At 39.2% G+C, this 27706-nt stretch overlaps 1 protein-coding gene across 2 annotated transcripts; it reads left to right on the forward strand.

Moving 5' to 3' along the window:
• Positions 1-380: 380 nt before the first annotated feature.
• LOC309653998 (uncharacterized protein) lies at positions 381-27469 on the forward strand. Of its 2 annotated transcripts, none has more exons than XM_082478682.1 (4): positions 381-2752; positions 5419-5521; positions 18814-18947; positions 26807-27469. In XM_082478682.1, the coding sequence occupies exons 1-4, from the start codon at positions 1909-1911 to the stop codon at positions 26830-26832; spliced, it is 1107 nt and encodes a 368-aa protein (XP_082334808.1). In that variant the 5' UTR covers positions 381-1908; the 3' UTR covers positions 26833-27469. The 2 variants fall into 2 exon arrangements, with proteins under 2 accessions (XP_082334808.1, XP_082334807.1); XM_082478681.1 differs by lacking the exon at positions 26807-27469 and adding an exon at positions 19718-20674.
• The last annotated feature ends 237 nt before the right edge of the window (positions 27470-27706 follow it).

The raw sequence follows: 27706 nt of genomic DNA on the forward strand, positions 1-27706 counted from the left end.
CCTTCAGTCTCACCTCAAGGTCAGTATGCTTGTCCTAAAACAAAGATATGTAACAGAACATTGTATACTAACGTTGTCTTGAATTCCTATACGCAACTGGAATGATGGAACTTATCCCAGGAATGAGATGTCTAGAAATTCAGTTATGAGTGCAGAAGATGTCATGAATCTTAGATTTATCGGAAGAGTGGATTCACGGTTCTGTGCTTCAAAAGATAGTGAGAGTGGTCAGAAAGCGAGAATCAGACTGACCAGGTTTGGACTGAGAGAGTAACGAAGATGAAAGGAAGCCACTAGAGGAATGAGGAGGTGAAAAATATGGCTTTAATTTTATTCTGTTTTCATCCAGAGACATTCTGGCTGTTATAGGGAAGATTAACCAAGATGGTGGAGTAGAAGGACGTGCTCTCACTCCCTCTTCGAGAGCACCAGAATCACAACTGGCTGCTGGACAATCATCGACAGGAAGACACTGAAACTCACCAAAAAAGATACCCCACATCCAAAGACAAAGGAGAAGCCACAATGAGACGGTAGGAGGGGGCGCAATCACAATAAAATCAAATCCCATAACTGCTGGGTGGGTGACTCACAGACTGGCGAACACTTATACCACAGAAGTCCACCCACTGGAGTGGAGGTTCTGAGCCCCACGTCAGGCTTCCCAGCCTGGGGGGTCCGGCAACGGGAGGAGGAATTCATAGAGAATCAGACTTTGAAGCCTAGTGGGAACTGATTGCAGGACTTCAACAGGACTGGGGGAAACAGAGACCCCACTCTTGGAGGGCGCACACGGAATAGTGTGCACATCGGGTCCCGGGGGAAGGAGCAGTGACCCTGGGGGAGGCTGAACCAGACCTACCTGCTAGTGTTGGAGGGTCTCCTGCAGAGGCGGGGGCTGGCTCTGTTTCACCGTGGGGACAAGGACACTGGCAGCGGAGGTTCTGGGAAGTACTCCTTGGCGTGAGCCCTCCCAGAGTCTGCCATTAGCCCCACCAAAGAGCCCAGGTAGGCTCCAGTGTTGGGTTGCCTCAGGCAAAACAACCAACAGGGAGGGAACCCAGCCCCACCCATCAACAGTCAAGTGGATTAAAGTTTTACTGAGCTCTGACCACCACAGCAACAGTCAGCTCTACCCACCATCAGAGCCTCCCATCAAGCCTCTTAGATAGCCTCAACCACCAGAGGGCAGACAGCAGAAGCAAGGAAAACTACAATCCTGCAGCCTGTGGAACAAAAACCACATTTACAGAAAGACAGACAAGATGAAAAGGCAGAGGGCTACCTACCAGATGAAGGAACAAGATAAAACCCCAGAAAAACAACTCAATGAAGTGGAGATAGGCAACCTTCCAGAAAAAGAATTCAGAATAATGATAGTGAAGATGATCCAGGACCTCGGAAAAGGAATGGAGGCAAAGATTGAGAAGATGCAAGAAATGATTAACAAAGACCTAGAAGAATTAAAGAACAAACAGAGATGACCAATACAATAACTGAAATGAAAACTACATTAGAAGGAATCAATAGCAGAATAACGGAGGCAGAAGAACGGATAAGTGACCTGGAAGACCGAACGGTGGAATTCACTGCTGTGGAACAGACTAAAGAAAAAAGAATGAAAAGAAATGAAGACAGCCTAAGAGACCTCTGGGACAACATTAAACGCAACACCTGCAGAGCTGGTGCCCAGGCAGGGTGAGCTCTGGAGGAGAAGGCTTCCAGAGTCCCCAACAGTCTCCGCATGGTGGCCCATCCGGTGCCAAACACCTGCCACCCACAGCGAGAAGTCCCAGCCGCTAGAAAATCCAGAAGGGTTCGGGCTCTTTGCCCTTGGGCCGGGTTCCTCCATGGGCTGGGCTTGCCTGTGGCCCCCGCCCCACCCCCGCCCCCGCCTGCCCTTGCTCTATGACACGTACAATGGAATGTCACAGCACCAGGCTGAGCTGTCCAGTGCGTGCTAGACCTCGAGAAGACTTAGAAGCTAGGGAGAAGCTCTCCCACTTTCACTCTCTTTTCTCAGATCAGGCAGGCAGCAGCTCTGATATGGAAGCTATGGACACCACACCTCCTTCCCAGGCCGGCATTGTCCATTCTGCCCCCGTTTTCCCCAGCCCCCCATTTACGGCTTCGGCTGCCATTGGTCATTCAGCAGGCAGCACCTCTGACCCCGAAGCTATGGACACCACACCTCCTTCCCGGGCCATCACTGTCCATTCTGCCCCTGTTTTCCCCAGCCCCCCATTTACGGCTTCGGCTGCCATTGGTCATTCAGCAGGCGGCACCTCTGACCCCGAAGCTATGGACACCACACCTCCTTCCCGGGCCGTCACTGTCCATTCTGCCCCCGTTTTCCCCAGCCCCCCATTTACGGCTTCGGCTGCCATTGGTCATTCAGCAGGCAGCACCTCTGACCCCGAAGCTATGGACACCACACCTCCTTCCCGGGCCGTCATTGTCCATTCTGCCCCCGTTTTCCCCAGCCCCCCATTTACGGCTTCGGCTGCCATTGGTCATTCAGCAGGCGGCACCTCTGACCCCGAAGCTATGGACACCACACCTCCTTCCCGGGCTGTCATTGTCCAGTCTGCCCCGTCTCCAAGTAAAACCACTACCCATTTCACACCGCTGTTCCAAGTTCTGGGAACACACCACCCAGTGGTAGCAATGCCTCAGCCCGTGCCTCGACTCAGTTACCTGCAACGCCGGCCAAAAGATAGACCAACCTTTCAAAGTTATGACAGAAAGCTGAGTAAGTTTTACGCTTGGAATTGCAATTACTATTATTAACAAGCACAACTGTAGTGCTTAGACTACAACAAGTACTCTTCTAAGTGCTTAGCAAATATTAACTCACTTAATACTCATAATGGCAACCCTATAGGTACGTAATATTCACCTTTTTGGGGGGAAACTGAGGCCCAGAGAGGTTGAATAGCTTGCCTAATGCCACACAGTGAGTAGGTGGCAAAAACCCAGGACTAAAACCAGACCGTCCAGACTTTCATCACTTTGCTGTGTCGCCTTATTATAAGTTGTGGTTAGGGAAAGGACTAAACTGACAAGACTCTGAACTAGAGAAGGGAGAAATGAGAAAATGGGTGATCCTAGAAACTAGAGAGGATTTAGGCTCAGAAATTTCTGGTGATGAGACCCGGAAGAACAAGAACTTGGTTGGAATATTAACTTGGGGTAGTATCTGAATCCATCGAGAAATGGTCTTGTTTTCTTTAAAATTTAGAAAGGCCAGTTGGATGAAGATGAATGAAAAAAAAAGTAGAAAGGAAAAGAGGAAGGTGCCTTAAGTGAGACATAACCTCTTCCCTCTAAGTACTGGGGTGGGCATCCTGTGGGAAAGGATGGAGCTCTCTCTACCAGGTTTGTCACCAGGATGAACAAGGAGAAACATGGCAACCACTGTACTGGTTTTGATGATCCCTCAAAACCAAGGCTTCAGTTTCCGAGAACGACCTACAGCAGCGTACCTACCATGTGTCACACATGCCACCAAGTGTGTTTCCAGTCACACATTTTAATTGGAGAAATAGTTCCTATGAGGTACGCAGTAGTTTCCTATGGCTGCTCTAACAAATTACTACGAATGTGCTTGCTTAAAACAAAACACACTTATTTTCTTATGGTTCTGGAAGAGAGAGGTCCAAAACCAGTTTCCCTGGGCTGGAACGAGGAGTTGACAAGGCCGTCCATCCTCCTTCTAGAGGCTCCAAGGGAGAATCTGTTTCCTTGCCAGCATTCCTTGACTTCTGGCCACATCAATCCAACCCCAACTTCATCATCACATTCTCTTTGGAGTAAAAATTCCCTCTGCCTCTCTCTTATGAGAATACCAGTGGTTACATTTGGGTCCATCCAGGTAGTCCAGGAGAATCTCCCCATCTCAAAACCCTTACTTTCATCCCACTGGCAAAGTCCCTTCTGCCATTTAAGGTGACATTCACAGGTTCTGGGGATTAGAATGTGGACATTTGGGGGCAATGGTATTATTCAGTCTACTACAAGGTAGATACTATTATCTTTCTCAGATGCAGGAAATGAAGTTGAGGGAAGCAATTTGTCTCAGGTTTACAATTTCCAGAGTAGAGATTTAAATTCTGCCAGTGAGACTTTAGGACACACTCTATAAACAACTTTAATCTGTGTCCTGAACTACTGCATAATCCTTGGTGAAGAGTCACACTTGGGTATCAAGACCCAATTGAATACAACACTATGTACTGTCTCACCTTTCACTTTATTTGCCTGGTGTATTCATAAGTCTTGCCCAGAGCACAAGAGTTCAGAAAATTGTTATGCAGGTTTACTAAGAGAACGCATTTACTGTTTGATGTGCATGGAGTAATGGAAGGTTTTTTAAAATAGAATATGCCACCAAGTAGTGTTATCACCATTTTACATATTTAAACAACCAAACAACAACAACGAAAAGCTACAGATGCAAAGGTGTCAGGGACATGTCTAAAGGTTAACTGCCAGGAAAAGGGCTGGAACCAGATGCCAGATGCCCAGGCCTGAATTCATCCTATCCAGTCCTGATTAAGCACCTGTTCAGATGGCTTGTGGCTCATCACCCAACCCCTGAGTCTTTATATCCCAGCTTCGAGACGGAAATTAGCCGAGGGATCACAGATATTGTGCTAATCACTAATTCGTAATCTGCTATCCCCATCCTTTGTGGGACAGAAGTGGGCACTTCTAAAATCCTTTTCTGCTTGAGAAAGAGCAGAGCAGCCTTTGCTCCTCTGGCTGTGGCCTACTGTGCTTTGCAAAGGTGATTTGGCAAGTGCAGCTGCAAACCCATCTCCAATATCACAGATCTATGGAAAATTCCAGTCAGGTTTTAGACCCAGTCACAGTACATTTTCCTGAGGATCAGTAATGATTTGCTGAGGATCAGTAATGCTCTCCGTATGCTGGCTGACAAGGCCATGACCTCTGCGCTTACTGTATACTCCCTTTGTCAGCTCTGCTCTGACACAGTTGTCTGCAGGATTCCTTAGGAATATTGGAGGTATTTAGGCACAATTTCAGGGGCCGCTCTTGCCTGTTTCCTCTCATTTCTTAATCAACATTTCCCAGTTGAGACTATAAATAATTCAACTTGGGTGGGTTATCAGAGGCACTCTTCCCTACTCTACTCCATTTGAATCTCTGTGCTCTTCAAGTTTCACATACGTGGCATCACATATTTCCCATCATCGCTGTTTTCAGCAGTCAGGGCTACATAGGTCATTGGCAAGTTCATTAGCCTTTCCATTTCTTTCCCTCTTGACTCTTTAAGAGTGATTTGCTAAAGACTGTCCGCTTCGATGTTTTACAAGGCTCAGTGGTACAGAGGCAATATTGGAATTCTGCCCTGGAGAAATAGACATTCTGTTAATTGTTCTCCTCCTCTTATAGAACAGGAAAGAGATTCATCTATCACACAGTTACTCAAGGTTTCTCTACTTGCATTGCCAAGGATCTTCATAAGACTGGTAGTACTCACATTTTCTGTTGGAAGGTAAGTTGCATTCCATAAAATTAAATCCACACCATATGAGAACTTTAGTCTAACCTCTCATCTATTGATTCATGAGGTTTGACTCACTGAGATTTTCCCTCCTCATACTATTGTGAAGAAAAGGAATTGTTGGCCAAATCCATGGTCAAATATTTATATCTTGTTTCCCAGTTTGTCAGTTATCTTTATGTTTGGGTTGCCTTTTGCTGTGCAGAATTCTTTAATTTTTATCAAGTCAAATCAACTCGCCTTTTTCTTTATGATATCTCAGTTTCATGTTCTGCTTAGGGACAGACTTTCTCATAACAAGAGTATGATTTCTCATCCTATCTTACATTCTTCTAGGTATTTGTTTCTTGCGATGGAATATTACCCAATGTATGCTACACATGCAGTCCTCGCTCTGAACAGTTTGCCCATGCATGAATTTCAGTTACCATGATTTAGTTAAATAATCCCAGGACCACAACAAAACCATCAAATTTCAGTTACTGCCATATTAACTGTGAGGAAGGGCATAAAGTACACACTTCACAGCTAGTTCTTAACTCCACAAATCACCCGGGATATGACAGATGTGTATCATGGTCAGTGAACAATCAGGTCCCTTCTTTCAAAGTCTGTAGGTGATTGGTCACTGTGCATGTTATTCAGTTCACATACAGACAGCAAGGTCCATGTATTGCTTAGAATTGAACCGTTTAATCTTCAAGTATTTTGGAATTTTCCAGCTTTGTTTTTGTTCTTGACTTCCAGTTTGACCTCGCTGCAGTCTGAGAACAGACTTTATATGATTTCTGACATTTTAAATTTGTTAGAGTGTGTTTTATGGCCTAGAATGTGGTTTGTCTTCGTGTGTACTTCATGTGAGCTTGAGACAATGTGTATTCTGCTGTTGTTCAAGTAGTCTGTAGATGTTTATTGTATCCATTTGGTCGATGGTGTTGCTGAATTCAGCTATGTCTGTACTGATTTTCTCCCTGATGGATTTGTCCATTTATGATAAAGCGGTGTAGAAATCTCCAGCTATGAGAGTGGATTTATCTCTTTCTCCTTGCAGTTCTATCAGTTGTTGTCTCACGAATTTTGATGCTTTGTTGTTAGGCACATAAACATGAAGAATTGTTATGTCTTCTTGGAGAATTGACCCCTTTATCATTATGGAATGTCCCTCTTTGTCTGATCATTTTCTTTGCTCTTAACTCTGCTTTGTCTAAGATTGATACAGCTTCTCAAACTTTCTTTTAATTAGTGTTAGCATGATGTAGCTTTCCCCAACCCTTTACTTTTAAGCTATATGTGCCTTCATATTTAAAGTAGATTTCTTCTATTTGGATCTTGTTTATCGATCCTCTGTGACCATCTCTGTCTTTTAACTGGTGTATTTATACCATTGGTATTTAAAATGATTATTGATATCATTGGATTAATACCTACCATATTTGTTACTGTTTCATATTTATTGCCAGTGTTCTTTGTTCCTTTTTTACATTCCACTCTTTTTCTGCCATTTCTCGGTTTAATCAAGCATTTTATATGATTCACTTTTCTCTTCCTTGAAAATCCAGACACGATGCACTGGTGAAATTCACTGCAGTACATAGTCCTTTAGAGATGTGGTGTTATAGAAGCATTGCATAGTCTTATGATTAGGTCTCAGTCTTATAATGAGCATGTGCTCCTCAGCTATGAATGTCACAAGTGCCTCTCAGTATTTTCCCTCACCTTAGGTGAAACACAGTGGCCGGCAGGGCTCACGGTAGGATATTTCCCTTCTCCCAGGTCAGTTAGGCTCTGACAAAACCCCATAGGTTAGGCCTCTGGTAAAACAGTTTCTCCTGAGGGCAGGCCTTATGAAGAACAGCAGAATGCTCTGGTGTATTTCAAAATTGCTCCTTTCACCCTCCCTCTGCCAGAATTCCAAGGGGATTTTCCTTTGACCTTCACCTGGTAGTCACAACCTGGTAGAGCTCAAGAGACAAAAGTCGCAAAAGGATAGGGGCTTCCCTGGAGTTTTTACCTCACAGACTTTTCCACACAAGCCTCCAGCAATCCTTCAAATATAGTTCAGGTTTTCCTACCTCACCATTGCTTTCCACAGAGATTTCTGCTCTTGGGTTTCTGTTCCGGTAAGTTGTTATTCTCTGTATCTGCCATCTGCCTCTCCAGTTTTGGGCACGGTGATTTTTCCTGTGACCTCACTTCTCTAATGAATCTAAGAAGAATTGTTGATTTTTCAGTGTGTCCAGATATTTACCTGTTAGGACAGAGTGGCAACTTCCAAGCTCCTTCCTTGCTGGACTCAAAACTAGAAGTCTCATAAGTTTTTTACAGTGGAATAAAACATGTTAATTTTCAATACTTCTAATGTTTTAGGTTGCACTGTATTAACTAAATACAAGATTTACTAATTTTTTTAAGTCTATCTATAACTTTATAACAAACAAGAAAGTTTCTAGTGTTTTTGTCAGAAAGATTTTAAGGTCATAGAACAATAATATTTTCCCCATCAATCACTGAGATCAACTTTGCACAGTTCAGCTTCTGTGATCATTTTTATAGCTCCACAGTGAAGACAGCCTGTACTTTATTTACCCTATATTTTATTTCTCACATATACATGGGTTCCTATTCTGCTTTAATAATCTACTGATGTACTGTTACAGCGTATTAGAGTCTTTTAAACTACTGAAATTTGGAGTGTGTTTTGATATTGGATATGGACATTTCTTTCCTCATTCCAACTTTATCCTACTTGAAAAAATCTGCTTTATGGTGATAAATCCCTCTTGATCATAATGACTTTTTAAAAATATGTTGCTGGAATCTATTTGCTAATATTACTTAGAACTTAAGATCTTCAAAGAAATGTGCTTCTAGTTACTTTTTGGGTAAATTTTCCATATCTGATTTTTGTATTAGGACTCTTCTAATTTTTTAATACATTGGAAAATAACTGATGTCTTTCTAAGGTGTATATCTTTGATTATATTTTCTAATTTCATAAAGCTACTTGTATTCTCTACTCAAAACAGGAGTAAATAATGGCTGCATATAACTAATCAGTAATCAGCCATTTTGTCCAGATTTTCAAATGTGTTGGTATAAAGCTACCATAGTATTCTTTCGTAATTAAAAAAAAAAAATTCTGTCTGTGTTATAGCTAGTCCCATCTCGATCATATTTGCCAAATATTGCTTATTTTATTGGTCTTTCTAAAGAACAAGCTTTTGGTTTTATTTGCCAAGTTTACTGCTTTTCTTCTCTATTTTTGACTTTTCTCTTGATTAATTTTGTCCTTCCACTCTTTTGGATTTACCTTTTTCTTCTTCTACGTCTACTGTCCAATGCCTGTAGCTTCAAGAGCCATTTTCAACAACTCAACCAGCTCTGCCAGCTGTGTCACGCCCACTTCATCATATGCCATTAGAACTTAATCTCATACACTGGGTGAAGACTCAGCAGCCTTATTTTGCTTTCAAAGTTGTTCTATGGCCTTGGATCCTTCTTCTTCTAAATTACCACTATCATCAGGGAAAATTCTAGTGGGCCTAGAATTCTAGGCTTGCCTTTCCTCCAGTTTCATAATAAAAGAAAAAAACATTTCCACCCTTTTTTTGATGTTGATCGAAAATTTAGCAGCACTTCTTTGCACTGTATTCAAATCCCGAAATATAAGCAAGCCTTCATGCACACAGGCTCACTGAAATGTCATAATTTTAAACTATGTATGACCTTGAACAGTGACCTTTCCAAATACTCCACACTCTTCCTAGGTGTTCAGAGTTTTTCATTCCTACATCTTTTACACATGGTCGATTTGTGTCGTAAGTTCTTCCTCCCTCCCACTTCTGAGTGTATATCCAAAGGAAACATCATCATTTTTGAAGAGATATCTGTACTCCCACATTCACTGTAGCATTAGTCACAAGAGCCAAGGTATGGAAACAACCTAAGTGTCCATAGTAGATTAATGGATAAAGGAAATATGGTATATATATACAATGGAATATTATTCAACCTTAAAAAAGAAGAAAATCCTGTCATTTAAGTCAACATGGATAAAACTGGAGGACACTATGCTAAGGGAAATAAGACAAAGACAAATAGTGCATGATGTCACTTATATGTGGACTCTAAAAAAACAAGGAAATAAATCAACTCTTCCCTCCCTGGACATTTTCCTCAGCAGAATCTAGCAGCCTCTACTATGAGTCTTATCTTTTTTTTTTATTGTTTGTACCAGATCACAACCCCAGGGAACCTGTGTATTTACCAATGTATATCTAGATTATAGTTTACCATTGTTCTTTTTCTTTGTAATTCATTCCTTCCACTTCTGGCATCAGAACCTCATTTTTCCTTTGGAGGAGTCCTTGTGATTCAGGTAGGCTGTGTGTCTCCTCCCTAGGCTGTGTGACTTGGGGTTGGCTAGACACAGTGTTTTGTGTATACTCTATATGTCCTAAGTACTTATTTCTCTGTTTTCCATCATTTTCCCTCCAAATTTTAGTGTAGTTATTTTTTAACTGACATTTGTAATCCTTTCTTTTGTTTGACTAAGGTACTGTTCAACCGATCTTCTGAGTGCTTAATTTCAGCTTTTTTAATTCTAGAAGTTTCTTTTGGTTGCATTTCACAAATACTTTTTGCTTAAATTGTATATGTTGTCCTTTTTTTAATACATTAATCATAATTTTAAATAATAGTTTCATTGATATATAATTTACTTTCCATATTATTTAAAGTGTACAGTTTAATGTCTTATGCATCTACCACCACCATCAATTTTAGAACTTTCATCCACCCCCCAAAAGAAAAAGAATCTATTATAAGTCACTCACTCCCCCATATCTCCAAACCCTAGGCAGCCACTAATATCCTTTGTCTCTACAGATTTGTCTAGACTGGACATTGCATACAAATGGAATCATACGATTACTTAGCATGTTTTCAAAGTTCATGCATGTTGTAGCATGTATCAGTACTTGATTTCTTTTTATGGCTGAATAATAATAGTCCATGGTGTGGATATTACTATGTTTCATTTATCCATTCACAGTAAATGGCCATTTGGGTTACTTCCACTTTGGGGCTCGTATGAATAATGCTGCTGTGGTTGGGTTTACGTGCAAGTTTTGTATGCAGGTCTAGATTTGTTTTTTAAATTAACAGACTATTTCGGAGCAGTTTCTGGTTTACAGAAAAATTAAGCAGAAAGGACAGAGTTCTCATACTTCCTTACCTCTCAACCCAGTTTCCCCGATTATTAACATCTTACATTAGCGTAATACATTTGTTATAGTTAATGAACCAATATTGATACATTATTACTAACTAATGTCCATGCTTTACTTTAGACCTCACTCTTTGTTTTGTACATTTTATGATTTTTGACAAACGTGCAATAACCTGTATCCACCATTACAGAACCATACACAGGAGTTTCTCTGCCTTTAAAATTCCGGGCTTCACCCATCCTTTTCTCCCTCCCCACAACCTCTGGCAACCACTGATCTTTTGACTGTCTCCACACTTTTGCCTTTTCCTAAATTTCATACAGCAATCATATGCACGTAAGCCTTTGCAGATTGGCTTTTTTTCACTTAGCAATATGCATTTAAGCTTCTTCCATGTCTTTTCATGGCTTCATAGCCTTTTCTTTTTAGCGCTGAATGCTATTCCTTTGTATGGATATACCATAGTTTGTTTATCCATTCACCTATTGAAAAACACCTTGGTTGATTTCAAGTTTTGGCAATTATGAAAGAAACTGTTATAAACATCCATGTGCAGGTTTTTATGCGGACATAACTTTTCAGTTCCTATGGGTAAATACCAAAGAGCATGATTACTAGATCACTGTATGGTAGAAGTATGTTTAGTTCTGTAAGAAACTGCCAAGTATCCTGCTAGCAACAAATGAGAATTCCAGTTGTTCTGCATCGTCAACAACTTTGGGATTTCAGTATTTGGATTTTAGCCATTTGAATAGGTGTGTAGTGGTATCTCACTATTGTTCTAATTGAAAATTCCCTGATGACATGGAATGTGTAGCATCTTTTCATATGCTTATTTGCCATGTGTCTATTTTCTTTGTTTAATCATAGTTGTTTTGTTTTGTTTTGTTTTTTAACCGCCTACTAACTCTTGTCCTCCTGTGTCTATTTACATTGTCCTTTTTTTTTTTTTTTTTTGAGCTTTTAATCATTTAGTCTTTTTCCTGGTATGTCCAATTATTTTTTATATTAAAATTGGGCTTAACTTATTTTAGGAAACTATTAAGATACCTCCACATTCTGGATGCTGTTATCGTTCTCTTGAAAAGATTTCCTTTTGCCCATGGCAGACAGTTACTATAGGGACTGGTAACCTTAGTCCATTCTCAGTTTGAGCGCATTCAAAGCTGTTTTTCAGTCTGTGTGAAGGTTGCTCTATTTCTGTCTTGTCCTTCCTCTACGGGTGTTGCCCTTTGGGATTACCATGTGAAAGTTTGGATTCTCCCTATTCCCAACTACCCTTATATTTGTTAGGCTTTAAATGTAATGGTTCCCCCAGCCCTGTGAGACTAAGGATACGTGTAGCCTGTCATTCCATTAGTTGTTGCTTTTAGCTTGAGCTCTTGCCGTTTGGCTTCTGTGGTTAGAGTCTTTTGAACTCCTTGGCTTTTCAGTTCCTACGCTGTATGAGTTGAATCAGCAAATGCCCCAAGGAGAAAAGCTGCACCAAATGTCAAGCTTGCGTCTGTGTTTCCCTTCTCTCCAGAACTTGGCCCACATGTCTCAGTGTCTCTCGAACATTCGGATGCCGGCGAACAGATGTTTTCTTACTTTATCCAGGTTTTCTAAAATTTCTTTAGACTTCACCTGATCTTACGTTATTACTGAACTATCATCTCAATTATCCCTAGGAAGAAAATTTACAATTTTATGTTTTATTTTTTAATGTTCTATATTAACTCAGTTTCTGTAGAGACCTTTTACCTGATTGTTCAGTCTAGTTCCTGTGTTACCAGTAAGATGGAGATAGGTGGAGGCTAAGAATATTGGGGGGAAAATCACTGATGAATGATAGGTCTCATTCTTTTTGTTTTTCCTCTCCTTACTTACTCTGGCAGCCTACATTTGCCCTTCTTGATTTGACCCAGTTGCCCAAATAAGCAACCCACTCTGGCAAAGACGTGACTTTACTCTCATAAATGTCTGCATGTTAGGATTAGCTAGATGATGAACACCATGCCAAAGTTCTTTGTGTGACCAGTCAGAATGGCCATCATCAAAAAATCTATAAACAATAAATGCTGGAGTGGGTGTGGAGAAAAGGGAACTCTCTTGCACTGTTGGTGGGAATGTACACTGATACAGCCACTATGGAGTACAGTATGGAGGTTCCTTAAAAAACGAAAAATAGAACTACCGTACGACCCAGCAATCCCACTACTGGGCATATACCCTAAAAAAACCATAATTCGAAAAGAGACATGTACCACCATGTTCATTGCAGCACTATTTACAATCGCCAGGACATGGAAGCAACCTAAGTGTCCATCGACAGATGAATGATAAAGAAGATGTGGCACATATATACAGTGGAATATTCCTCAGCCATAAGAAGAAATGAAATTGAGTTACTTGCAGTGAGGTGGATGGACCTAGAGTCTGTCATACAGAGTGAAGTAAGTCAGAAAGAGAAAAACAAATACCGTATGCTAACACATATATATGGAACCTAAAAAAAAAAAAAAAAAAAAAAAAATTGTTCTGAAGAACCTAGGGGCAGGACAGGAATAAAGATGCAGACGTAGAGAATGGACTTGAGGAGATGGGGAGGTGGAAGGGTAAGCTAGGATGAAGTGACAGAGTGGCTTGGACATATATACACTACCAAATATAAAACAGATACTAGTGGGAAGCAGCCACATAGCACAGGGAGATCAGCTCGGTGCTTTGTGACCACCTAGAGGGGTGGGGTAGGGAGGGTGGGAGGGAGATGCAAGAGGGAGGAGATACGGGGATATATGTATATGTATAGCTGATTCACTTTGTTATAAAGCAGAAACCAAGTCACCATTGTAAAGCAATTATACTCCAATAAAAATGTTTAAAAAAATGTTAGAGAGTAAAAAAAATTCAAAAGAATTGGCCACACTCCTCCAACAGATTCTCTAACATTCAGCAGAAGAGAATTCACCCTGAATCTGGTTTATGAGTAAAAGACAAGTCAACTTTAAAGTGGATCACAGATGACAACATTTCTTTTCCATGTGCCTGCTTTGGAGCCATATTTCTGCTGACCACTCAAAAACTTCCTCTTGAGTATTCTGTGATATATTAGAACCAGGAATAAGGGCTGTTAGTGCCGGAAGGGTCAGCCGGTGGTCTGCCATTTAATTCACATATCCTTTCTGCGCCAGACTCTTTTAAGATCATTGAGTTAGCCTAAGAATTTTGAAGCTGTGGAATTCAAGACAGTACATGACAATATGCCAATATTACTATTCTCCTGCTCTGACATTCTCCACTGATGGACAGATGAAGGAGAAGGAAGGGCAGTCACCAGTAACTGAGAGTAAATGAAACTGGAATATTATAATTCAGTATCATTTGAGTGACTGAATTGGCTGGCAGAGTGTTCTCCAGTTAAGGGTGAGGAAAGATTAATTCTGCACATGACACCACTACTGTATTTATACAAGTCTACTGGGACAGTTGTTTGCCTTGAATTGTTCTCTTCATTCATTTCGGTCAGACAGTTGTGTTGATTGATTTTCCTTTCTGATGTATGAAATGGCTGTTTGACTGAATTTACCATTTAATTTCCACTAATGCACTGTAAAAACAATACATTAGTCAAATTGGATTGGCAGGTATGAAAATGTTTACCCCAGAACTAGACAGAAATATAATATTGCCTTCTACAGAAATGTAAGTCATATGCCCTGGATTTGGGGGAAATGTTCCAATTTTAACTATTTTGCCACTTTTCAAACATGTAGGGTCACTGATCCCATAGTAAAAATAAGAAGATCTGTGAAGTCCAGATAAAAATAGTTTTGTGTCACCCTGACAATCACATAACACAAAAGAAAAAACTATTATGAGATAAATTTTACTGAGTTTCATACTTATCAAGAGGTGTTTCTATGTTAAACTTCTGAGTCTTATTCTACAAGTTCTTTAGGAACAAACACTTCAAATATATTCATAGAAAACCCTCTTTATTTATAATTTCATTCTTCCAATATTTATAGTTACTATGACAGGCCATTTCTCCATGTCCCATCCCATGATTCTCTGCTCCCATTGAACATTTGGAAATTGGTGGCATGAGCAGGAAAGTGAAGCAGTTTTTGAGATTATTGAATAATGTTGACGTTATAAAGACTGCTTTCCTTCCACAGTTGACAAACTTACTGTGGTACCGATGGTTGGATACTACTCTTAGAGATGAAAAAGGTCTTAAGGAATCTTCCATATTCCATTCACCAATCTGTGTTCTTGTTCAAAGCAAAATTAATTCCTTTCAAAATTCACATATTGGCTTAATAATAATTTTTAATCTTAAAATAATCTATCTGTGAGAATGGGAATTTTTGGTGGGAAAAAGTGACAGAAGATGGGACAAGAAGAGAATTCATAGAAAGACAAAACAATTTTTTAAATGGTGGGTACGAACTTCTGTTTCCAACTATATCAGTTTACCTTAGGAAAACATACTAGAAAGGCCAGATAAATCATAAGCAACATTTGACTGTGAGTGTTAGAAAGCTACTGAGGTAGCCATGACCTAGAAGAGTAAAATAGAGAAAGAAACTCACTGAAGTGAGAACAATATTGTGCACATGCTTTTCTAGTCCAGTCATTTAGAAACTACCGATGAAGAGCAAAAGTCTGAGAAACCAAATGTGACTCCTAAGAGGTAGAAAAGCCAGTAGATCTTAGGACAATGTCATAGGACTAAGGAAACCAGAGTTGGAATTGAGAAAAAACAAGGCAGCTAGAATTTTAAGGACCAAAATCACAGAGAGAGTAAAGATTCAGAGAACTGAGCTGGATTCAGCAACAGTGTTCCCTTGCAGTAGTTTCCATGTATAAGTAGGTAGACAAGGCAAGATGCTAAGAAGTCAAACAAAAGCTAACTGAAGTCAAAGCAAAGACTTAGTTGGCTCATAATGCTGAAGAGACAAAACGGGGGTTCAGAACCTAGGAAAGATTTCTGGCCCAGTGGAAAACTAATGATATGAACTAGGACATTGGAAGTCTGTACATATGTGTGTGTGTCTGTGTGTTAGGAAGGTTGATGCAACGTCTACATTGAACCTGATAAAGAAGGAAAATGAGTATGAAGTTGGTCCAGTGACTGAGGTGATCGTCCCCTCTGCTCCCTACCTAAGAATAGGAAATTCTCTCCTCAAGAAAATACAGTTGACCCCTTGAACAATGTAGGGGTTAGAGACGCTGACTCCCTGTGCAGTCAAAAATCCACATATAACTTTATGGTCGGCCCTTCTTATCTGTGGTTCTGAATCTGAGGATTCAACCAACCACAGATCATGTAGTACTGTATTACTTATGGGAAAAAAATCCATGTATAAGTGGATCTGTGCAGTTCAAACCCAGGTTGTTCAAAGGGCAACTGTAATGTCATTCAGATTCTCTACAACTTGTCACATCCCGAGTCTGGTATTCATTCACTGAAGAACCACCAAGACTACCAAGAAAAGGAGAATTAAATGAATAAAAAACAAAACAGAATCAGAATCATAGATGACCTAAACATTAAAGTTCATACAAATTTTGGTAAATGTTATCAAGTTCAAGAAAATAGATGACAAGGTGGAGAATTTAACTTGACAACTAGAAACTAGGAACTGATTGAAGTTGAACTGATAGAAATAAAAATTATACGAAATTTAAAACTCGGTAGTGGATTGGACACAGGTAAAGAGAGGTAAGTGAACTGGAAGATAGAGTAGTAAAAATATTAAGACTAAAGCATGGGAAACGAAAAGAATAAAAAGTACACAAAAAGCGCATTTGAGACATATGGGCCACAGGAAACATTTTTATCATATGTGTAAACTAGAGTCCAAAGAAAAAAGGAGAGAGAGATTGGGATGAAAACAATATTTCAGAAATAACAGCTTAGAGTTCTCTAAAACTAAAAAGAATATATGGAGCCATACATTCAATAAGCAGTAAAAAAAAAATGCAACAAGAATAAATACAAAGAAAACCACACCTAAGATCACCACAGTACAATTCATGAATAACAAAGAAAAACATGACATCTTAAAAGCAGCCCCAGGAAAAAGAGAGAGATTCCTTTCAAAGGAACAGGATTAAGATTACAGTTTACTTCTCAACGAAACTGATTGGATACTAGAAAATAATGGAATAACATTTTTAAGTGCTAAAGAAAAGAGGAGCTGCCCATTGGGAATTCTAGAGGCAGAGAAAATGTTGTTTGGAAGGAAAGATGAAATAAGGAAATTTGCAGACAAACAAAATTTAGAAAATATGTTCTCATCAGAACCGACTGAATTAAATTATAAAGGGAGACCCGCAGGCAGAAGGAAGGTTATCACAGATGAAAATAAGGACTTTATAAAGAATTATGTATAACAGGATAAATAAGTGGATAAACCTAAATAAAATCTAACTGCACAAAAGAGTAATAATAAAATATATCAAAAATTAGAATGCATTAAAAACAAATGGAAGAGGAAAAAAGTAGTCAAAGAAATTTAAGATCTCAGCATTGCTTGAGAAGCAGTAAAAAAGCTAATAAGTCATGGTACATGTGTAACTGCTACTTATGTAAAAATCACAAGCTAATACAAGGGAAAATGGAATTTGAAGAAATCTAAAAGGAAGAAGGAAGAGCAAAAGGAACATAACAAGGTGGGACAAATAGTAAACAAGGAGTAAACGGTCTATAAGAAAATACATTAAGGCTTCCCTGGTGGCGCAGTGGTTGAGAGTCCGCCTGCCAATGCAGGGAACACGGGTTCGAGCCCTGGCCTGGGAAGATCCCACATGCCACGGAGCAACTAGGCCCGTGAGCCACAGCTACTGAGCCTGCGCGTCTGGAGCCTGTGCTCCGCAACAAGAGAGGCCGCGACAGTGAGAGGCCCGCGCACCGCGATGAAGAGTGGCCCCCGCTCGCCACAACTAGAGAAAGCCCTCGCACAGAAACAAAGACCCAACACAGCCATAAATAAATAAATAAATAAATAAATAAATAAAATTATTTAAAAAAAAAGAAAATACATTAACTGTAAATACTCAAAGGACAAGGATTATTGGAACAAACAAAAAACCTAATTCTATGCCACTTAAAAGAGACAATAGTCAGACTGTAAATTAAAGGATTCAAAAATTATGTCATAACAACAATAAATACAATTGAAGATTTTTTTTAATGTTAACACAGATTTGAAAGCCAAAATTATCACTGGCGATAAGGCAGGATAATAAAACCCACTGTTACTTTACAAGGAATATATTATATATCCAAACTTCAATGCAATATATGAAGGGAAATTCCAAAAAACTAAGTCGAAATAGAAAAATCTAAATTACCTAGATCAGTAACATAGAACCACAACAACAAATCAGCAGATGATAGAAGATCTGAATACCATCATTAAAAACGCTGGCCTAAATTTACATAAAACCCTGCACCAACAATGATGGAATATATATATTACGCAGAAATTTTTAGGTGCACATGGCACATTTATAAAACTGACTATATGCTGGTTATAAAACAAGACTCCGAATAAGCAAGAAATTAAAAAATATATAACCAATATTTTACCAAATAGTTGGATATTAAAAACATACTTCTGATCATTATGTAGGTCAAAGATAAAGTTGCAATGGGAATTAGAATTTTATTAATTGAATGATAATGAAAATATGCCATAACAAAACCTGTGGGTCGCAAATAAAGCTGTGGTCACAGAGAAGTTTATGTATTCAAATTATGTTCTCTAAATGTAAGAGGGAAAGGAATAAAGCAACTAGAAGATAACCTGTCACCCTGAGGTAGGCAGCTCCTGAACTGTACCTGGTGGGGAAGGCAGGGCAGAACTTCAGAAGGCCAGCTGAGAGCACGGTGAACACCATGTCAGGAGCAGTCTCCAAGAAAGAGCATTTAATGTACAAAAGGATGACTAAAATATATTTAAGAGCTAGCACCCTGACTCCTCTTAAGGATGACTTACGTTGCTGGGGAAAAAATAAGAAGTGCTCAATGTAGAAGGTGAATAACTTTGTAATTCCCAGGAAAATCTTGGTACCAGGACCGCAGAATGAAGAACGTGGAGTCCCCGTGGCTAATCCAGTGGAGGGAAAAGGAGAAACACAGACGGGAGAGAAAATAAAGGGAACCCTTGGTGCTGCTGCAGGCCCAAGTCCAGGTATGTGCTCTCTATCTCCACATCTTAAATAAAAGCCACCATGTTCCTCAGTCTTTCAGGTACTTAGAATTTCTCTTTAGAACCTGAAAATGGGGTCAGGTTTCCTGTCTGCATTGCTACAGTACAAAATAGAGGCAGGATGCTTGAAATAGTTCTCCATCTGGCAGAGGAGGCCTTGAAGCTGTGAGCCACTCACTGGGAACCAGCAGGACATGAAGGATTCTTGAGCAGATCTGAAGCTACTGGGAGGCCTTTCAGGAGTTAAATCCCATAGTAAATACTGTACCTTCAATGGCCCCTTCTCCCTCTCTGTCCAGTCTTCCTCCACTCGCGTGGGGGCCCAAAGGGGTTAAATGAGCACTCTTTGACTTGTACTTGGTGGTCCCAGAACTTGACTTGAGCTTGGAGACTTCCATGAAAAGTCTGCCTTCCATCTGCTGGCTTGCGTTTCTTGGTCTCTCTGCTCCAGGCTAATTCCTTCAACCTGCTTTTTCCATTTCTGCCAATACTTCCCCTCTCCAGACCTTCCTAATGCTCTTCTGGGGCGGGAGGAGGCTTACTGAGGGCAATGTGTATTTCTAGAGGGAGAGGTGACCACATGACTTCACAGTGCTCGTCCCCTTGATTATTCAGTTTCTGTCTGGATTAGTCGTGGGTGTTTGTGCACCCCAGCCTCACCCCCAGGAGGCTTTAGAACACTGTCCTTATCTCAGCACTGAGCCTCTCTCTAGCCTCCTTCCCTCTCTCTCCTTACCCACCTTTACCCACAGACTCGCAGGCTTTCTGGACCTCTGAGGAACAGAAGCACTTCACAGTACCTCTGCTACAGAACCAAACATATTGAAATGACTCTTTACGAAGATATTGAAACAACAGGAAAAGAATACATGACGATTGTTTCTCCTGAGGGTTCAATTACCTAGGGGGCCTTTAGCAAACTTTGATTGATACATCTAACCCTTCCTTCCTTGGCAATAGTTGATCACACTGTGAGGAAAACAAATTAGAGAATGGAAAAATAATATTTGGATTTCAACGAAATAATAAAAATGCAGGGAGTATCTTTGACTTTTGCAAGGTGAGAAGAGAGTTTACATTTTGATTATTTGATGGCAGGAATCCCTTTTAAAACAGGGCCAGTCTGCATGATGCATTTAAAAATCAACCTTTTCAAATATAGCCATAACCCCCACAAGATTTCTTGATTTCTCTGGGGTCAGATAAACCATCACATTTCACAGTGGTGCCCTGTACATGAAAGTGATAAACATAATCTGGAAGCACAGCAGTGGCTAAAAATATGGAGCTGGCAGCCATTCGCTGAAATGATTTTTTGCTTTTAATTCATTGCATAAAATGCTCATGTCCAAATTCAGGCAGGTAGATCTTACCAACCATCAAGAGCTTCAACCCTGCTAACAGTTAAGTATGCACTTTTAAACCCTACTTTGACTGCTCCAGAAACTTACTGGGTTTCTTTAATGCCTCTGTTACTATTTCCTTTGTGTCATTTTGTTTTTCTTTCAAAACATAGCTGTGTGACCTTGGGGAAGTTATATTATTTCCTTGAGACTTGGTTGCCTTCTCTGTGAATATCTGGGTATAATTTTAGTATTGCTCAATAGAATTTTCAGTGATAATGAAAATATTCTATATCTGTACCATGCAATGCAGTACTCAGTAGCTACATGGAGCTAGTAAACATCTTTGAAATATGGCAAATGCAATTGAGGAACTGAATTTTTAATCTTATTTTTAAATTTGTTTAAATATAAATAATGCCATGTGGCTAGCATCTGTTGACAGTACAGATCTACATAATATTTTAAGGACACTCTCCACTCAAAAACTCTACCATTCATTAACTCAACCTAAATATTTTTGCCCTGTGACAAACAGAAAATAATTTATGCTTCCCTTGAAATTATCTGTCAAGACCTTTATCAGTTTGGGGTCATTCTATTCTTAAAATTGACTTGGCTTTATGAAACTTTAATAATGTTGGAGTTTCCTGCCCTTGGTACCACCTTTGTGATGATGGGAAATATTGTGGATGATCAAGGACCATTTCAAGAGATCATGGAGAGAAACCTCCTCCTGGATTTAATTTCATTATGAGGATGTCAAAATGCTAAATTACTTAAAATAAAACTCGTACCGTTTTTATGCTAAGTTATATTCTACATGTAGCTGGAAAAATGTTAAAAATATTTTTAAAGAACTGCACATCTATTTTTGAAGCTGATTTGGCTGTTCGAGGCTTGCTAGCACTTTATCCATCTCAGTACTATTTCACTTCGTAAACAAATGCAGTTGCCATAATTGCTGCATATGTGTCTGTGTGTGTTCCCTTCTAGGTTATATGTTTTTGAAGTTGGAAACTATATTTATATCACAGCCCCTATGTAGAGCACAATATCCATTGCTAATTCAGATTGTGTTTTAAGATATGAGACAAAATTTAAGACTTTTATTATAGTCATAAACATCTAGCAAACCAACCAGAAAATAAAAGCTAATTTTCAATTGGTTGGCCAAGAACAAAAAAGAGAGGAATACCTAGTGCAAAACCATATCTCTAATAACTACTGTTGGATTTACAGCACACACATGCTAATAAACTTATTTTAAAATATCTTCTTATCAAAGATTTGAGGTTGGACCTGAAAAATTATATCAGAAGTGAAAATAATCATGTGGTCTGACCAGCCTGGATCACACAAAGTAAGTGTATACTATATATAAAATAGATAAAACTACGAGGTCCTACTGTATAGCGCAGGCAACTATATTCAATACCTTGTAATAACCTATAATGGAAAAGGATCTGAAAAAGAAATATATATATCTGAATCACTTGGCTGTACACCTGAAACACAACATTGTCAATCAACTATACTTCAAGTAAAACAAAACAAAACAAAGTAAGTGTAAAGGGAAGTATAGTTTTATATATTCACCTCTGATATCCAATGGACCAACTGAAAGACAACAGAAACTACAACTTTCTAGGAGACAGGACACGGCCAGCAAACTAGGCCGTTACCCTCGGTAACGGTCACACCTGCCAAAAAATATACAGACTAGCCTGCATTCATGAATACATAGGAATTCTTCATTTATCTGGCATTATTAGGCAATGAGGTATGTTAGGAGAAGTTTTTTTTTAATGACAAATTTAAGAGGAGTTATTTTAACCTTCACTCGGTAATTTTTTTCTAAAATTAAGAAATGTATCCACTGGTGTATCTAATATTTCCCTGATAACTCGGGGTCATCAGTTCAATCAACATTTGCAAGAATAATGCGAATGGAAACAAGACAGGCATGCTTACTGAAACTGAAAATGACATAGCACTGGCTGGAATAACTGATGAGACAGCAAGAAAAAAAAAAAAATGAAAACAAACCGTGATCAAGAAACATCAGTCAAGTTCTGACTTTCTGTACTTAGTTTCAGAAAGCGATACCACAGATCCCAGCGAGAGACTCCAGCATCATTAGCTGTCTTTCTCCTTTGTTTCCACCTTCCTTTCCTTTTCCTTCTACCCTAGATTGTTCCAGGAAGTGTTTATAGTTGCTCGCAAGACAAATTCTAATACTTGCTTTCTCTCACACAAACTTCACCATATGTCCATGTGATAAACAGTGTGGAGGTAAAAGACAATTCATCACAGGGACATCTCCTATGAAAAGAAAATTAGAAACTAGCTTCTACACATGCAGAGAGAAGGGCGTGGTGTCAGGCACTAATTTCCTTGCGAATTCCTCTCCCTTTCTAATAGACGTTCTTATTTACCCAGATCCCTTTTTATTGGTGTCCTATTCCAGACTGCTCCACTCCGCCCATCCTCATCCTGTAAAATACATTCACACTCTTTTGTGACCCTACTTATTTGCCCATTAAATAATCAATCATAGAACTGTCGAAATTAAATATAGAGAGAAATTAAGACACTGGAGTCACTTGGAGGGCTTAAGCAGCTCCACCAGAAAATACCGGGCATGGATTTAAAGAGGCTGCACGGGACTTGCGCTTGTCCAAGTTCTTTCTCAAGAAGTATCTGAAATAAGCCTTAATTCAGAGTTAATCAGATTGGCCTGCTTTCTCAGGTGGACTGGAATTCATTGCTCTTTCCCCTCAACTCCCTGATGTCAGTGGCACTTTCTGGAGATGAGGTGGACTTCTCTGCCTACTGCAGAAGCTCAGTTCCCCCCCGGGCCCACTCCCTGTCTGAAATCCCACACTTGAGGCCAGATGCCAGCCTTCCCAGAACATTCGTGGTCTCCTTTCAGTTTTTGAACTGCTCAGATTGAGTCCCTGTAGACTCTTTCTCAGCCTGAAACCTGATCTTCAACCCCTTTCCCTGACCTCGATGGTTACCTTCCTACTTTAGGCCTCAGGTGCTTTAGCCATAAAATGATATTTTTGCCCTTAATTCTAAAGTCTTCTTTCTAAAGCTCTACAATGTGGTGGCTCCTTGAAAATGTTTCTCTTGCTGGTTTGAATTCTGTAGAGAATTAAAACTACAGCTACTCTAAAAGACAGTAAGTTACGTTGGATAAGGAAAGTGTGCTTTTGTGGTTAGAGTAACAGGGATGGAAGACGACTTAGTATGTTTTAAGATACTCCTAATCCATTCTCATGAGAGTCAGGGGAAGAAGGGGAAGAGAGTTAATAAAATACCAAACGATTGTGACAAATTAAGTTCACCAAGATGTAGCGGATCAGTTACTACTTGAATAAGCCACACATATCCAATTCAAGTTTTCCTTTATTTTTCTAAGAAGGGATCCCAGTGAACTGAGTCCCATGTTCAGTAACTCCATGTTCAATGGCTTAGTCTTTAAAAACTGTTATGTTGCTGGAAGAAGAAATATTGCCCATCAGTCCTAATTGATGTTTAGCTGTCACACACATTTGAAGTAAATTTATTGCTTTGCCTGATCTCAGTGTAATACATTCCAAAGGGGCAAAGAGCACACGAAAATTTATGGAGTCTCCATCTTCTGCACTAAAGTGTGCAATAAATTACATATTATTTGTCCGTGAAATTCACAAGCCATAGAAACCACACCATTAGCAATGTATACAGTGGTAAACAGCAGGTAATGATAATGATATAGAATAAAATAGACTGTGTATGTTGGCACTGCTGCCAATAAAGCAATCATTAAATGCATTCATACGCATCTACGTACGCTAGGTAAGCTCTTTGAGGGCTATTGCTATGAATTCGACATACCTGTCAGGATACTATAGCCCAGTTTCTATGGCCTGTATTCAAAGACGCTGAGAAAGGGTTCCTGTGGGTAAATTCAGACCTTTTCTCAATACAGAATTTGGTCAACATGCATTCTGAACAGCAAAATTGAACACGGCTTTCAATTTTCCTACACTAATTGCCACCTCAACAAATGCAGGATTAAGTATAATGGATTATAAGAAGTTAGAAAGGAAAGATGGAAGAAGAGAAGGAAGGTAGAAAAAAGGTGGGTATGGAGTACTTCAACATTTATGTAAAGAGTGGGCCTAAAACTAACCTGAGGTTACCCTCAACTATTAGCATATGCTATAGAAACTTAAATGAAAAAATTTTAAAAACCTGCAAGGGAAACTCAAAGATTCTTTGTTTTTTTTTACTTTACTGCATATACACGTCCATCTTAAATAGTCTATATGCTTATATCCAATAAGAGAGCATTGTTTTGCAAGGCTATTTGGGTTCTATCAGCATGTAAAGGTCGGACAACTCAACTTTAGCAGTTAGCCTTCAGGTGAATAATTGCTTCTTTCAGGTTGTGAGCATTTGAATTTTCCAGGAATGTTTCCCAAAAAATTAAAACTAAAAGAGTCCTAGGACATCGTCCTTTAGAAGTTTTATAGTATCAAGGTTTTTGGAGGAAGAGTATCCTTGTCGATTATCAACACAATGATTCCAAGCAGGTCAATTTATGCTGAGAATATTCTATAACGGAACCCACTTCACCTCCAGTATACTGACAATGATCTTCCTTACTTCAACCTTGTGCTTCTTAGTAAAGTTGAAAATACTGAGCCAAGAACAGACAGTGACAATGCCAGAGACTCAGATGTACCTATAGGTGCCTTCAGACAAAATCAGCCACCCAGGCTAAAGTCCTGGTTTAAAACATCCCAACATGAATGAATCTCAAAAACCATATGCTGAGCAAGTGAAGCCAGATCAAAAGGGCACCTACTGTATTATTCAACTGACATGAAATTCTAAACTGGGCAAAATTCATCTCTAAAGATAAAAAACAGATCAGTGGTTGCCTTGGGGTGCGAGATGGGGATACTTTTGCAAAAGCCTAGGAGGAAACTTTCTCGGGTTTTAGAATTGTTATCTATCTTTATGGGGGTGGTAGGTATACAAAGGTATACATTAATTAAAAGCCACTGAACCGTTAGCTAAAAATGTCTGCATTTTGTTGTATGCAAATGATACCTTAGTAAGGTTGACTACAAAAAGAACCCAAAACAAAACAAAGCAGAAGAAAAACCTCTCAAGACCTCAAAGGACATACACTGTTTTCTTCCAGGGTACCAGATTGGAAATAAGGCATTGGTCTGTTCTACCCTCAGATTATCCCTAGGATTATGTAGTCTATTTTAAAGCACTAGAGTCCCCTATCAGAAAAACTCACCCCATGTTTAATTACTTTGATTTCTTCTCTGCCTCTTCTCCCAACACAGTGAAGTCATTTACGGAAGAAAACCCAGCTTTTTCCAACTTTGCATCATCACATATTCTTTCCAAAGCTATTATTTATGGAATAAAATTTGGCTACACTTTGTAAAAATCTAGCTTTTTGAGCCTTACAAATCTTAACGGTTAACCTATTGCCTCCATTGGAATTTGGGGAAAAAATTATTTTGCAAATGAATAGCTGAGATTTGACATTTTTGTTTTTTTGTGATTTTCTCTTCCCCTAAGAAGTGAGTAGGAATGAGAAACACATACATAAAGAAAAAAAATTATCTTGCTGCCTTTGCATGGTTATAATTTATAGGAGGCCCTCTTCAACAATAATCTATCATCAGAATCAATAAAATATAATCTCCATGAAGGCCAGGCCAGGATATTTGTCTCTTTTTCAGCAGATTGCAATACAAACCACATTCATGGATATGCTTCGTGATGATCTTTGTAATACTGTAACGGTTGACCATTTCCTCATGCCTTTTCACCTTAACTTAAACCTGCTTTTTCACTAATGACCTCACATTTCCTTCTCTATCACTTGGTTGTCGGCCTCTTTTCCAACTCCAACTCCAACTCGCATTTCACTCTGGAACCAAAGGAAGACTCACACCTTCCTGCTTTTTAGTGATACCTCAAGGTCATTACCGTATTGCGATCACCCTGAAGAAGAGCCAGACAATTGTTATTTCAGAGCCATCTGACAGTTTGTAGCTCTAAAAATTAACTAAGGACTGCATTTGTCAAAAATATCCTAGTTTAAGATTTTGGTAATACAGCAACAGTAATTCTGAAGTCACTGATGACAATCAGCGTGGGAAGCACCCTCCTTCGGGAAGATCCTTTGCCATACAACACTCTTTCCCTGTCAGATGATAAGGAAGCATGGCCGCGGAAAGTAACCTTTTGTGGAAAGAAATACTTGGCTTCAAGAAGGCTTGAAGTTCATACATTTTTCTTGAATTAGATTCCCCATTAATTACTTGATCCACAAAGAGGTAATTATCAGAATTATGTAAGCGATTAAGGAGATGCTACTCCACATTCTTTCAGCTTGTTGACCTTTCTCACCTTATTTCATGTGGCTATCTGAAACATCAGTGATTTACATGTCTTTTTTTTTTTTTTTAACAGATTTGTGTGTGTGTGTCCCCCCATGATGAAAACATCATTAAAATAAAATCTCATGAATAGACTCTTAAGAAGCAGAGTCTACTTGAAGTCCTGGAAAATGTGAAAGCACTAATATTCATGGCCAACTCTACACTCTGAAAGTTACTGCAAATTTTGTTGATGTCTATTTTGTCTAGGAGTTTTTCAAATTTTCTACCACGATCAATTGTTAGTTTTATCATTACATAATAAAGGCATTACATCATACAATCTTTTGTTATCCATTGCAGTTTTAAAACTATTCCTTTCCTTGTCCTCAGCAGATATGTCATAGATTATTAGTACACAAGCAAACACTTTCAACGTAACAGTACTTTATAGTGAGAAGAACTATACTGAGCTATCTCTATCCTAAGACAATGCACTAGAAAAGCACTAGGAATTCTTAAGCACTAGGAATACAGAGACGATCAAGGGGCAAGTTCCTTGCCTTCGAGTATACATAATCATTATAGCAAATGCTTAAATAGCACTTAGTATATAACTCACCACAGCAGTCTTATTATACTCCTTTTTAATAGGTGAGCAGAGGAAGCCACAGGGAAGTCATAGGGTAAAGCCAGAATTTGAACCTACGTAGACTAGTACACTCTCCATGGCTTTAACTACTACGTTAAAATATATATATATATAAAAGTTATATATATATATATATATATATATATATATATATATACACATATATATAACTCCAAGTATTCCAAAGTTACAAAACACTTATCTACCAAAATTCAGAAAGGAGCACACAAACTTGCATAGAAAATAAACATGTAAAAGTTCATAAATAAACCACAATATAACCTGCTCCACATAATATACTGACTGCAGTGTCCTGGGCCTCTCCCATCCTTAGGTAGCCGG

Source organism: Balaenoptera physalus (genome assembly GCF_965194825.1).
Source record: "Balaenoptera physalus genome assembly, contig: HAP1_SCAFFOLD_1619, whole genome shotgun sequence".
Taxonomy (NCBI): domain Eukaryota; kingdom Metazoa; phylum Chordata; class Mammalia; order Artiodactyla; family Balaenopteridae; genus Balaenoptera; species Balaenoptera physalus.